The 14,870-nt window shown below is 47.4% G+C and overlaps 1 protein-coding gene across 1 annotated transcript; it reads left to right on the forward strand.

The window, feature by feature from the left end:
* The first annotated feature begins 2,401 nt into the window (after window positions 1-2,401).
* Window positions 2,402-14,291, forward strand: Ccdc182 (coiled-coil domain containing 182). Its single transcript, XM_087202222.1, has one exon. The coding sequence runs from the start codon at window positions 5,589-5,591 to the stop codon at window positions 6,048-6,050; it is 462 nt and encodes a 153-aa protein (XP_087058348.1). The 5' UTR covers window positions 2,402-5,588; the 3' UTR covers window positions 6,051-14,291.
* The last annotated feature ends 579 nt before the right edge of the window (window positions 14,292-14,870 follow it).

Genomic DNA, 14,870 nt, shown 5'->3' on the forward strand with positions numbered 1-14,870 from the left:
AGGCGGGCCCCTGTGTCTTTGGCTCCAGCTCCCACCAGCATGTTTTACATATTTTAATTAAAGCGCCGCCCTGGGCTGGCAAGTCCTCTGTTGATGGCTGTGGTCCAAATTGCAGGGCTGCGACGATGTGAAACAAGGCATCCGAGGGTGCACTCCTGCTCTAGAAGGTGCTTTGGCTCCCATCTCTGGAGGTGGGGCTGCTTCCGTTCCAGGGGGAGACATGGACTTGGTGGCGGCAGCTGGGGGCAGCTGAGGCAGGGCTGAGGTAGGAAAGGCACCAGGGGTGGGCTCTGAGGACAGCTGGCTGGTGGGCTGCCGATGAGTCCGATTCTTGCAGACACACAGCCTCGTGGACACTCCTTATCAGTGTCAAATTATGACAAATGGCACGGCTAAAAGTTGCTGGGTGGCAGCTGCTGCATCTCAGAGGGAAGCGGGTATTTTTAGCACTGCGCCTTGGGGCTCTGGCACTGGGTTAATTAATCATGGTGAATAGCACCACGTTTTGTTCTTGAACCTGATCCCCAAGCCTGCATCCCAGTCTTGTCCCCATTTCCTGGACTGGAATAAAGCTGCAGAGGTGGGAATTGCACACAGCCAGAGCAGCCCTTTGTGGCCCTCACACAGCACTGGGGGTACCGTCCCCCACCTCAGCCTGCCAGCCCTGCGCCCGCATCCCCACCTCCTCCTCTTGCTTGGTGGGACCTTAGCCATGGGTCCACTCTGGCTTCCTCCGGCCCTTCCTGCCTGAGGCCTTCCCACTGTGATTCCTTCTTTCTCTTTCCCTTCCCTTCTTCCCCCACCCTCTTTCCTTCCTTTCTTCCTTTCTTGTTCAGTACTAGGGATCAAATCCTGGGTACTCTACAGTGAGGTACATCACCAGCCCTTTTGGATATTTTTCTTTTGAGACAAGGTCTCACTAAGTTGCCCGTGCTGGCCTCAAACTATGATTCTCTTGCCTCAGCCTCTTGAGTAGCTGAGATTGTGCTGTAGGCATGCACCACTGGGCCTGGGCACACAATTCCTTCTTAAACATTATCTCCAGCTCTCCTTATTCTTTCTGTTTCACCCCAAATGCCTGACCTCGCAAAGCTCCTCTCTGAGCTCAGCATGCTTTCTATCACTTTGCCCTGCTTATTTCCAGCAGGGACCAGGACCAGCCCCAAGCGCCTTGTGTGTCACCTGCCAACTCTATCCTCTGTCCCTTCCACTAAAAGGCCAGCTACCCAAGAGCAGAATCTCCTCTATCTTCTTCACTCTCTTGAATGCCCATGGCCTAGCTCAGTGGACCCAAGGTAGGTACTCAGTAAATGAATGGATGGAAACTGGTGGGCTGGATGGATACGTGGATGGAGGATGGAAGGCTGAATGGAAGACTCTTTATGGCACATCGGGGAAAATGGCAGTTGTGTAGTAGCACCTTCATCCAGGTCAGTGTAGCTGCCATGGAAGGTCCAGGAAAAAGGAATTCTGGGAAAAGCCGTCCTTTCTCCTTTAGAAATGTCCACTCACATACTCCTTGGGGTTTGTGACAGAATTCTCTGAATTCTGGATTTTTTTCTGGCCTCCTCAATCTCCTCCCCCCCTCTACCACCCCCCTGTGAGATGGGGAGAGATAGATCAGTTTTAAAGGACTCCTGGAAAACAGATTTCCTCTCTGCCCAAAATCTGATGCAAGCAGTTCATCTTTGGGATAGAATATGTTTCATTGCATCTTCTTTTGTAATATACAGTGTTATTCTTCTCCGAAGATAGAATTGCCCATCCTTCCTTTTTCTTGCTTGAATATAGAACCCTAGTTTGGTTCTGCTATGGGGGTCCCTATGCAGCTCAGCCCCCAGGATGAGAACTATGGTAGCATAGCCAACTCCGGGCCCCTGGCCAGGGATGGGTTGGGAGTAGTGGGGATGCTATTGTCACTGATGGGGTTTGAGGAGCTTCACTTCTGAAGGGTTATGGTGTATGTGTGTCCTGTCCCTTCAGATGCTAAAAAGATAAAGGTTTATTTCATATGGAGAAAGCAACTGGGAAGGTGGGGAGCCATGGGGTTTCCACTCCCAAGTCCTGGCTCTGGAGCAGCAGGAATGGCACTCAGACTAGGTGGTGCCCAGAGCCCATCCAGAAAACCATTAATGCCTGTCTCTTTGAGCCCCATCCCATTTGGGTTGAATCTGGCTCTCAGGGATGGAACTGGGATCTCTGTGGGGCTGGCACACTTCTCCTGTCCCTCCCCCCCCCCATTATCCTGACCCAGGTAGGTCATGAACTGCTGGAATAGAGCAGGTGTAGGGGCCCTTCTGAAAATCCCAGAGGTGTTCAGATTCCTGTCTCTTGGTACCTTGAAGAGAACCAACACCCTCGCCTTCCTGCACACTAGGATATAAGGAGGAGATATGGTAACATGTCTAGGTGGAGAACACTCAGAACATGCACATCAAGTTACCCAGCCGAGGTCATTGCCTGGAAGTCTCAGGATGTCATCAAGCCCTTCTGCGAACAGGTGTATCCAAATGGCCAACATGGCTGCTGTAGTGCTTTGGGGCCATCTTTGAGTAAGGAAAGGGTTACTGGGAAACAAGCACTGTGACACCAGGACCATTGCTCCAACAGCCAAGATGACTACTAGCAGGATAACAGGTGGGCAGTATTTTCGGTGTGGACACCCTGGTGGATGGAGCAGGAGGGCACCATATTTAATCACATATTCTGAACGGCATGCAATTTAAAATGTATACACCGCTTGTTTCTGGAATGTTCCATTTAATATCTTCAGACTGGGGTTGACCATAGGTGACTGATCGTGGAAATTGGGGGCTACAGTACTGTTTTCCCTCTGGTTCTGAGAAGCATTTGGAAACCTCATTAAAAAGCACCAGGGAAATTGAGAAATTGCTATTCCATCTAGGCTTTTGCTACTTGTCTTTCACAGCTCTGGGTTGTGACTTCCACCATTCCCTGTGGGAAACAAAGGGGCAAAGAATCAGAAAGACACAGGAATAAGCAAAAGAGAGAGAGAGAGGGAAAAATAGAAGGATACTCAGAATGATAGACTGGGAGACAGAGGCACATTCTTCCTTTCATTAACTCAGGAAATATTTGTTGAGAACCTACTATGTGCCCCCCGCACCCATACCACAGGACCCGGAGCTGTTTTTAAAATCATCCCCCAAATCCAGACCCAGTTCTTAGGCAGAAGGATCGGGAGGCTGCTGTTTTCGCTAAGACCAGTAGGTGTCATCATGTCAGCAGAAAAGCTAGGGGTGCCTGGGATTTGACAGCCACAAATTCAGTTTCATCTAGTTATCTCCTTGCCATTGTGTGCAGGGCTGCAGGCAGGACCCTTGAGGGTGCATAGAGTGAGAAGCACATAGTCTTGTCCTCATGGAGTTTGGTGTGGAAGAACAAGGTCCTGAGTAACACAAAGGGAGAAGGCAGCTAAGTGGACTGTGTGAGTTGTGTGTATGCGGGAGCCTGCAGAGAAGCACATCCTACCTCCACACACAGCAGAGGGACGGAGAGGGGTGGGCACCGACCCTGGGATCGTGCAGCACTTCCAGACTCCAGGTCCCGACTCCTAGGCCAGCGGGTGTTCTTACCACCAAACAGTCTACCTCAATGTTTCTTTTTGCATCTCGTGGTTAAAAATTCCACCTTGGGGCCAGGGATTTAGCTCAGTGGTTCCACTGCCTGCCTTGCAAGAGGAAGGACCCAAGTTCGATCCTTGGTACCAAAAAAAAAAAAATTCCACCTTACTCTAGCCATGAACTTCTCTGCAAAGTGCCCTCTTGGATACCTACACAAGCCTGGTAGATAGGTCAACAGGCAGCAACCCTCAGTGTGAGCCCTGTGGTGTCAGAGTTGGCTGCTCAGGCTCGTGAGAGCTGATTGTATACATCTCTTCCCAGTGACATCAAGTTGGGAGCTTGAGATTGATGCTGCTGGGAGTATTTACACCATGGAAATTGGCAACAGCTACAAATCAGAGCTTGAATTTTTTTCTCCCAGAGAGCTGCACACCACCAAATGAATATCCCTACTTTATAGATAAGGAAACTGAGGCTTAAGGAGATAAGGTAATTGTTGAAGAGAGGTAGTTTATAGGTGGTGGCCCTGGGACTCCAGCCCAGGTGGCTTGGTGCTAGACTGCTCAGGTCCGATGATTAAATAGCACTTGGAGCCACTTTGGCATGGAAGAGTCTAGGTGGATCCCTTACCCTGTTTTGCTCTGCTATAACAAAATAAAATACCAGAGGCTGAGCAATGTATAAAAAACAGATTTATTGCCTTGCAGTTCTGGAATCTGGGAAGTCCAAGACCTAGGTCCTTCTTGCTGAGACATCTCAAGGCAGAAGGGGTAAAAGGGGGGAGAAAGACACAAGAGAGGGCCAACCTCTCCCTTTAATAAGGAACCCACTTGAGTTAATGACATAAATCCAACCAGGAGGTTCAGCCTCTCCAAGTCTCTCACCTTTTAATATTGTTATGAGGGCGATTAAATGTCAACATGAGTTTGGGAGGGGACACACATTTAAGCCACATTTAGGTCACATTAAGCTGGTGTGGGTGCTGCTCCAGGCTGGTGTTATTAATCAGACAGGAGCAACAGAACAGGACCTGATTGTGGGGAAGAGATCATCGGTTCAGCTTTGGATGGATGGGGTTCAAGGCCTGTGGCTGGGGAGATGTTTAGCTTTGGAGCCCAGGAGAGAGGCCTGGGCAAGAGACTGTGATCTGCAAGAGGGAGATTTGTACTTAACTGACCCAAATATGGATTAGCTAGAAACACCTTTATTTGTTATAATCATCAGGTAGAAAGGGCAAGATACACCTTCAGTATGTTTTCTTCTCGTGTCGGTCAACATTTAGGGATGTGGTGTTTGATACTTTTTCACTTGTTCCCTGGTCCCAGGATGTAGTGAGCACTCAGAAAGTATCTACTGAATAAACATGAGAGACTCATTTTTGCCCTGCACATACTGAATCAGCCACTGTTATGGATCAGACAGCAAAATTAAGTACATTTCTCACAACTTAAAGATGACCTAAATTCTAGCATTATTATAGGGGTATGGGTATGGAATCAGATTGTTCTTTTAGCATTTTAGGGCTAGATGTAGCATTAGGTAATATGTCTTACAATGTCTTTGTTTTGTACTGATGAGGAGCTGAAGCCCAGACACCATCTCAAGACCTACCAGGCACCTTGTCAGGGTGGGTGACCACCAAGTCTTGGCAGCCTGTGAGCCTGGACTGGACCACCTTGTCTCGCCAGTTTTTTCCCCTGTTCTGGAAGTTGGTTTTTCTTGGATGTTGGAGGAGAGCTTGAGTTCTGGTTCTGGAAGTTGCGTTGAGAATCCAAATTTCAGGAGACAACTTGGAAGGATGAGCAAACATATCTCCAGGTAACCAATCAAGGAGGCTATAATATGCAAATGAGCTGTGGCTCTCCTCCTGGTTGGCTGATGGGGCCTTGATGTCACAATGGGTAGTGTCCTTCCACTCCCAATGATTGTGCCTCTAGTCAGAAGAACTCACTGACCTGGCTGATCTCTTAGCTCCCTCTCTTGATCCAACAGGGAAGGGAGAGGATGGAGACCCTCTATCAGGCTGGATCCATTCTCACGAAGGTGAATACCTTACAAGGGAAGAAGATGTTGGAGAGTGGCCTCCATTCTGGGGACCTTTCCCTCTCCCAGTCGTGGCCTTCTTGCCTCCCACCCACGGCCGACCTGGAGATTTTGCAGCAGAAGGTGGCCGGCGTGCAATGGGAGCTGGAGGACTTTAAGCAGGAGGCATTGAAGTCCATCCATTACCTGGAAGACGCCTTCTGCCAGATGAATGGTGCCCTGGCACAGCAAGAGGAGCAGGCAGCCCGCATGAAGCAGCGGCTGACGGAGGAGGAGGACCGAGGCATCGTGCACAACAAGGTGCTCACCTTCCTGCTGCCACGTGAGAAGCAGCTCCGGGAGCACTGCAGGCAGCTGGAGTGCATGCTGCTGAGCCGGGGCCATGACACGCTGGGCGCCGCCAGGAAGAGCCAGGCAGGCTGAGCCCGGGCTCACCAAATGGAAGATATTTCAAATGGAAAGAGGTCCTAAGGCCTTCCTTCTTGCTTCCCTTTCCCCATTTCTATTGCTTTCTTCTACCAAAATATCACCTTGCCAAGAGGCAAAAAGACCTCATTATGGGGTTTTTTTTGGGGGGGTGAAGTTCCACTTATCAAGCCTCATCAAGGAAGGAAGCACCCCAATACCAAGTTGGACCCCGGTACCTTTACCTCAAACTGGTTCCTATTTGTGAGGATAATGTTGCCCGGATGTACAGCATTTTTCCTGTGAATTCTTAAATGGATTGTTTTGAACAGATCCAGTTTTCTTTTAATGACTACTCCAGGCTCTCCTGTTTTGTCACTCGGTGCACGGTTACTGGGACTGTCCTTGCAGGGTTTATGGAGAAGGGTGGGTTAGAAGGCCCCAGATGGGTCCACTTTGGTAGTTCTTGTCCTGGCCTGTTTGGCTTCCCTGTCTGTTTCCACATTGGCCTATCGTCTCTTGCTTTTCTTTGCTGCCTTTTCCTGCCTCCGCTCCCTCTCCACCTAGTCTCCAGACTGGCTATCAGGCTGTCGTTTTGGACTTTTTAGGATTTTTATCCCAGAGCTCTCTATTGTTATGGTGGCTGCCATCTTTCAGACAATGCACACACACCAGCCCGCCTGCCTCCATGGGCACGCACAGAGGTGAGTGCTGTTTCTTGCGTGACCACAGGAGGCTCTGTCCTTTACCCATGATCTCTGGGGTGGTGAGTGGCAGAACCATGTTTCAAGTCTAAGTCACCTGTGCTCAACCACCGTCCTGCTGCCCCTACCCACTTCCTGACTTTGGGGTCACATCAGGCTGCTCGTGGACCTGTCCTCCTGGAGGACTGAGATTGTCACTTGGATGACTTAGGGTTCATTCACTGTCACTGTGCCTTTTATTTCCAGTTAGTCTCCTGTTGTATTGATTCACATATTCTTTCTCTGGTCCCCAAATACTGCCATGTAGCAGGGATTGTCTTTTAAGTAGCAAAAGTGAGAGGCCTGGAGGCCAGAGCCAATACCAGAGCAGAACAGGGTCTCTGACTCTCCAGCGCAGGACTTACTGACTATTCTGTGCCGTCTGGTCTCCTCCCTCCTCCTTTATAGACTCTAAATCTGATTTGAACACCTTGAATCCCCAGTTGAACTTCACAATATCCATCTGTCAGTCGTCTATCCAGAGGACTCACCCTGGCTCTCAGTTGGCTCTACTTTAGTGGGTTTAGCTGAGGTAATATTAACGGTAACACTTGTGATACTAAAGTTACTACTGATATAATAGCTTTGAGTCCTCGAGTATGATGTGGACTGGGACTGTGCCTGGCACTTGGAAGACAGGTACTATTACAAAGTTCACCTTAGGATTCTGAGGAAACTGAGGCTCAGAGAAGCTAATTTACACCCAGGGCCACACAGATGTTACAGTTGGGATTTGAACCTAGGCATGTCTAGTTTGAGGGTCTGTGCTATTAACCATCATGTAGCATTTTGGGAAGCCTTGTGAGTCTCTGAAAAACACCTCTAGAGTGGATAAAATTGTTGAGATGAACTCTGGGAGAAAGGATTGTTTTTGTGAGGGAGATTCCTACTTTTTAAATCCAATGGGGGATGGATTCTTTTCTCTCTCTCTCTCTCTCTCTCTCTCTCTCTCTCTGTATTTACAGACCTATCTGAGAAGCAGAACTTGACTGCCCACTCAGAAGAGGTTTGAAATTTTCCTCTGCCCTGTGCCAAAGAACAAGTTATGATCTGCTTCACATGGAAAAGGATTTGAGCCAAGTGCAGGCCCAGTATGCAATACAATTCACCCAGGAAGGGCAGTGTTTGTGCGGTTTCTGAGAAGACATCAAGAGATTTACCAGGGTGTGGTGGCTCATGCCTATAATCCCAGTGCTCTGGAAGACTGAGACAGGAGGATCACATCAATTTGAGCCCAGTCTGGGCAACTCAGTGAGAACCTGTCTCAATATAAAAAATAAAAAATGGACTGGTGATGTTGCTCAGTTCCCATCTGCCCCTCCCCAGATTACAGCCAGCCAGACCACTCTGGAGTCACCTGTGTTTAGTTCTGACCCGACACGTTCAGAGGGTCCTAGACAGCCTGGAGTACGTCCAGAGAATAGGACAGGCCAGGAAATCCTGAGAAGGGAGCATAACAGGAGGACATAGAGGTTTGAGGGGAGACCTAATTGTGACTTTCCAAACACTAGAAGTCCAAATTGTGTTCCGGGATTTGAGGATCTAATATCACTTTTTCTTTTCCTTTTTGTGTTCAGAACCAATTGAGGGACAAGCACAGGAGCCAGGCAAGTGGAGACAGAATATCACTTTCCCAGCTGTTAAACCTGCGTGGGATTGTGGTTTAGGGCCTATAGGCCACACAGGTTGGCTGTGTCCTTGTGCCTGAACCTGTCACAGTCTCCAGGCATGGCGCGGGCAGAGGTGGACAGCTGCAGGCTCTTGAACGGCTGCTGCTGTGGAAGTGTGGAGTGACCTGTCTGCAGAGGGACGGCTCAGGAGAGAGGAAGCGTGTATGGGAGAGCACTGATCTTTCTAAAACCCTCCGATCAGCAAGTTCTTTTCTTTCCCTGGGGATGTATAGGGGAAGGAAAGGAGAATGCAGGTCCCTCCATCATGAAAGAGGAATGGGAAACAGTGCTCACCCTCAGCAGTGCAGAAGAGGGTTAGACCCAAGCTGTCTGATTCTGTAGGGTGGCACTAGTGACAAAGGATATGTGCTTGCAGGAGGCGAACTGCAGACCTATGTAAGAAACAAAAATGATATTGGGTGCTTATTACATGACTGCATCCTAAAGGGTTGCCTCAGTAGGTCTGGGATGAAATATCTTTGAAAACTGCGCATTTCAGGGACTCCTGAGAGATGCCCTTTAAGCCTTTGCAATATTTGGACTGATAGGAGTATCTTTGTTTTCCCGGGGCCTTTGCCCACACTGGGTAGTTTAGGCTAACACTGTGATTTATGGTGAGGCGCCTGGGTCACCATGTATCAGTGTGACCTCTGCAGAAGCAGCAGACTGAATAACTAAGGTCAGCCACGCAGGTGCTCCACAGCTACGCGATAAGCCACCACTAAGAATACTGGACACCAGGATGTGGAGGAGCTGCCTTGGCTGACACAACTCTGAATATGTTGTCATGTGTTCTCACTGGGAAAACTGGGTATCATCCATGCGGCTGTCCTGGGAGAGGACAGCTGGAAGCTGGGTGGTCTCTCCTGGGCTCTGACTTTTGTCTTTTTGGGTTCTAATCTGTACCCTTCTGCTGCCATGGTTACTAACTGCAACCATAGTAACTTTTCTTAATTCTACAAGTTCTAGTGAGTTCCAGAACCCGAGAGGTGGTCCTTGCACCCACAACATAGACCTAGATGCATTTGACTTTGCTTTGCGAGGTCAGTCTCACAACAGCCACGTGAGTTAGGCACCGCTGGGACACAAGAAGAAACGGAGGCACGGAGACGTGAAGTAACTTGCCTAGGAGTCCCTGGTGAGTCACAAGAGCTCGCTCACTTATCAGCACCACCTCACACCAAAGCAAGAAACTCAGAGCAACGGGCTGGTTCTCCTTTGCTAGAAGGTCTTGGGGTGGGGGGCAAAGGTGCGTCCTCCTGGAGTAACAATGACAGGGATGAGTTAGAGGAAGAGCCAGGAATGTCCTGTCTTGGAGCGCTCAGGGGCATTTCAGTCCAGGTTGGGTTATATTCTCACCTGGAAACCATGTCCTTATTCACTATTTAGGGCTTTAAGTCATTAGCAAGCAACAGGGTATCCATTACACTGCTTTTTTTTAAAACATTGCTTTTTTAAAGAGGAGTCAAACCTGCCCCCAAAATACATATAGCTAGGCACTAAAACTAGACGGTCCATTCAGTAACACAACCACGACTGGCCTCTGGGTTTGTACCTCTCAGTCTCTTTCATCCCCCTCATTCCCTTGTCCCCTAGCCTCATGGCCACATGATGGCTGTAGGAACTCCAAAATTGTGTCATTGCTCAAACATTTCCAAAGCAGGAAGGGAGAGGCAGAACTTTCTTTGTAAGCCTATTTTTTTTTTTATCAAAAAGAAAATCTTTTCAAAAATTTTCCCAGTGGATTTCTCTTGACATATCTTGGGCCAGATCTGGGTAGCTTGCCCACCCTCAGCCAATTATGAACAAAGAGAAAAGAAATTACCACAGCTCAGCTCTAGGGCCTGACCCCTTCTGTACCCGATAGCTGAACAAAAGTTCCATTAGTGAAGCTGGCTGTTAGGTGGTAACCAACCCTTGCTGCTACTACCTCTCTGCCTAACCTTTCTTACTTCCTGGATTCTGAGGGCCAAGCAGAAGGGTGCTCTGGAAGATGGCAGGGCTGGGCCGGGGGATGCAGCATGTGTGGCTGTCATGTGCATTTCGGTCTATGAACAGCAGAATGGCTGGCTGGAGGTGCAGAGGAACCATGTCTCCACTCGATGTGTCCTCATCTGTCTGATACCCAGGTTTCACCCCAGAAGCCAGAGACCTGAGATACTCCAAAGGATGCCAGGGAAACTATGAAGCCCTTCAGACAGGGAGCAGCCCGAATGCATCAGTCATCACCATCCGGGGGAGAACCAACCTGTCCTGGTTTAACTGGGACTGTGCTGGTTTTGAAGTGGAAAGTCCTCTGTGCCGGGAGCCCTCTTGGTTGTTTGCAAACTAGGATGGTTGATCATTTTACATTCAACAAAAACACCTTGGTAAGGTCCAGGGGAGGGTATGGGTGGGGCAAGTCATGAGTCACAGGAGGGCAGGACAGAAAGCAAGGGATTTTGAGGGCGAGGCCTTCTCTGAGCTCCTCTGGGGACAGGTGGGTGCCTGATTAGGCCACACCTCCCAGCCAAGACCTAGACCTGGAAGAGAGAAGAAATCCATGGCCGACTAAAGAGCCCAGAAGAGATCACTTTTACAGCTTTGGAAGATGGAGCTCCCCACTCCAACTCTTCCTCCCTGGCTGTGAACAATACAGTTGAGCAGCCTGACTGCTCGCTTTCTCTGAAATTCTAAGACAAATAGAAGACAAAATAACAGATGGTTTCCTCCCTGCCAGTAGCCATAGTTCTCAGAGGTTTCCTGTGAGCTGTGACGCTCTGCTGGCCCTGCCTGAGCCCTCCCAGCAGTCAGAGGGTTGCTGGGTCCTTAAACATGCTGCTCTGTCTTCTGGATCCCATGCAGCCAGGGGGTCCTCTCTGGGGTCCAGGACCTGTATCTGTGCAGGCTGGGTGCTTCCCTGAGCGGCATGACAGCTGAGATGCAGGGCAGACATACACCAAGTGCTGCCTTGAGGCACCTAACCCTGGGTGTCAGTTTTATCATTTCTACCTAATTGATCCCCAAGGCCAGAAGGGACAGAGACCTCTGGGGAAGAAGTACGGGTGGACAGAGTGGTGGAGTGTGGGTACGAAACAAAGGTTGAATCTGAACTGAAGTTGGCTTCGTTCTGTACAGAGAACTTTGCCTCCTCCCATCCAAGTACTAACCAGGCCCGAGAAGAGCTCCCGAACTGACCCAAACCATTTAGAAATTCAGGGAGTGCTAAGAGCAGCAAGTCGGGGCATCTTTTCCAGACACTAGGTAGCAACTAGATGGTCCAGATTTATGGGGTGGGGCTCACCCAGGAGACTTGGTAACTCCTCTGGAGTCAGAGGTGAGAACGTGAGAAAGGCACATGATGGTTTGCCTGGTCTCCACCTCCCGTCTACTTTAGAAGCGAATGTGCCTCACCTTTGGGGCCCAGCGAGGAGTAGGTGCTCAGGACACATCTGTTGAATGGAACAGAAAGCAGCTGCATCTTCTGTGCCTGCTGGTGTGAGTGATGTTTATCAATGCAGCCTTTGAGCAACTTAGGGTCATTTCACCAGAGGACAAATCTCTGAGGCAGCAGCCAGAGGTCTGAGTTAGAATTTTGACTCAGCAGCATCTTAAGTTCCTATTTAAGATATAGCCCTTTATCTGGCCATCCTGTCCCGTTACCTTGAGATTTCTGCTTCCTCATTTGCAAATTGAGATCAATGCAGTCAACCTTCCAAGGCTGTTTAAGACTTAATTGAGTTGAGGCCTGCATAATAGCAACAAAAGGAAAGATATTCAGATAAAAGAGATTACAGTCTTCTACTCCTAGACAGCTGTGAGGACCAGCCCAATTTCTAGACTTTTTTGATGCAGAACTAAATAAAGAATGAGGTGATGTTGCGGGGTAAGGGTCTTGCTTCAGAAATGACTAAGATTTATTAGAGGGAAAGAAAACTAGACATAACTAGAAGGAAACAGGGAGAAAGGGAAAAATAAGAAAGAAAAATCCAGCAGGCTCTGCTTTTCAAAGAGGGGTCTTTTTAGTACGTGGTTAGAAGGATCCCTGAGAGCGAGGTTGTACAGGGGAAGGTATGGGTGGAGTGAGGTGAGACAATGGATTAGGGGGAAGAAGGTTTTGAGAACTAATATAAGAGCTAAAATTACAAAACTCCTAAAAGAAAACATAGGAGTAAATCTTAGGGTTTAAGATTTACAAAAGGAACAAGCAACAACAATAGCAACAAAAAAAGTAGATAAATTGAACTTCAAGATTTAAAACATGTGTAAGCAATGGTATCATTAGGACAATGAAAAGACAACCACTGAGCAGAATAATTTTTTTTTTTGGTACCGGAAATCAAACTTGGGACCTTGCGCTTGCAAGGCAGGCACCGGAACCACTGAGCTAAATCCCTGGCCCCAGAATAATATATTTATAAATCATATGTCTAATAAGGGATTTGTATCTAAAGTATATAAAGAACTTTTATAACTTAATAATTAAGATAAACAACTCACTTAAAAAGCTGGCAAAGGATCCAAAGAAACATTTCTTCCATGCAAATAGACAAATAATCTATAAAGACACAAAAAGATGCTCAATATCTTTATTCTTAGGGAAATGAAAGTCAAAACCACAATATAAAAAAAAAAAACCACAATGAGATACTATTTTCTACCCACAAACAAAAAGATAAACAATAACAAGTGTTGGCAAAGATGTGGGGAAATTTGAACCTTCAGTCATTGCTGATGAGAATATAAAATGGTGCAGGTGGCACTTCAGAAAACAGTGTGGCAGTTTCTCAGCATGTTAAATATAGAGTTACTGTGTGACCCAGCAATTCCACTCCTAGGTGTACACCCAAGGGAAATGAAAACATAAAAACTTGTACACTAATGTTCATGGCAACATTGTTCATAATAGTCTAAAAGTGGAAACAACTCAAGTCCCCATCAATTGATGGGTAGATAAAATTTACTATGTCTACAAAATGAATATCATTTGGCAATAAGAGAAACAAAGTACTGATACATGCTACAGCATGGATTAACCTTGAGAACATCATGGCTAAGGTGAAAGAAGCAAGATTTTAAAAGGTCATGTGTTGTATGATCCCATGTATATGAAATATCTAGAATAGACATATCTATAGAGATAAGTGTTCTAAAATTGTGTGCTTTAAGTAGGGTGAATCGTATGGTATATGAATTATATTTCAATAAAGCTGTTTAAACATAAGATGTAAGCTCAAATACATGGTGGAAAAAAGGAAATGATGCTATGATTTATTGTGCAGAAATTATTCAGGTTATACATGTAAAAGTGCCTGATTCAGAGACTGGCACATGGCAGGAAGGTCACAAATGACCTTGATTGACCCCCACCATTTCCAAAACGTCTCAGAAGCTATCATGTTTGTATTTGACATTCTTTTGCTTAACCATGTGCTTGACTCCTCATCTTGGGGACATAAGAGATGGCACTGCCATTGAGGCAGACAGGCCCCAATCATGCATCTCAGCCTGGAAGAGCTCTCTGATGGGGTAAAGTGGCAGCATTATGGCCAGGTGGCCTATGGTGCTGGTGACAGCTGTCAGATGACCAGATGTCAGTCAAAGTCTTCAGCTTTTCAAGTGGACTGTCTCTGGCAACCACAAAGCCTTCACTCTGAGTGAGATGCCTTTGCTGAATTCTTGCCTATCTTAACTCTTCCTTTTGAATTCCTCTCTATAGCCACAGGAGATGGTAGAAAGACCAAGTGGCCAATCTGGTATTTAAATTAACAACAACTCAGCTTCTGCCTGGCACAAGAATGTCATCTTACCCTTCACGACGCTGTCCAATGGAACCTTCTGTGATGACAGAAATGTCCTGTATGCCTCTGCTGTCAATATGATCACCACTAGCTATGTGTAGTTATTGAGCACTTGAAACATGGCTAGTGGGATTTAGGAACTGAGTTTAAAATTGTATTTAATTCTAATTAGTCATATGTGGCTGGTGGCTACAACCTCAGAGCCTTAATTTCTTATATGCCTCTGGGGATAATGATATTCCCTATCCTACAGGATCACTGGGTGAATTAATATACAGAATGCAGGGATGGCAGGATAATTAACTGGGATTTAAAATTGTAATTTGGTTTCCTAATCCAGGAAGATAGGCTCTGTTCCCTGCCTCAGAGATTCTTATTTGCTGGGCTCCAAACAGATATTAGCAGAAACCTAGAAGGGAAACTTGATATTTGTGCCTGGAAGCCTAGATTGTGGTGGGAAATTATGCTGGCTCAACCCAGAGGGGGAAAGCAGTGATCCTGTGGGCAGGAGATAGAAGAGGATGATCATGGGAAAGAAGGTAGGGCCCCAAATCTTTCAGTCTTTGTATGCGGTGGCAAGTTTTCTCTATCCGTCTCTGTCTCTCTGTCTTTCTGTCTGTTTCTCTGTCTCTGTCTCTGTCTCTC

Source organism: Heterocephalus glaber, unplaced genomic scaffold, assembly GCF_053883595.1.
Source record: "Heterocephalus glaber isolate CG9 unplaced genomic scaffold, H.glaber_assembly_v1.0 deba00001773, whole genome shotgun sequence".
Taxonomy (NCBI): domain Eukaryota; kingdom Metazoa; phylum Chordata; class Mammalia; order Rodentia; family Bathyergidae; genus Heterocephalus; species Heterocephalus glaber.

What these genes read in the sequence shown, in the direction of transcription:
- Ccdc182 (XM_087202222.1), top strand. Translation starts at nt 5,589, where the DNA reads ATGGAGACCCTCTATCAGGCTGGATCCATTCTCACGAAGGTGAATACC.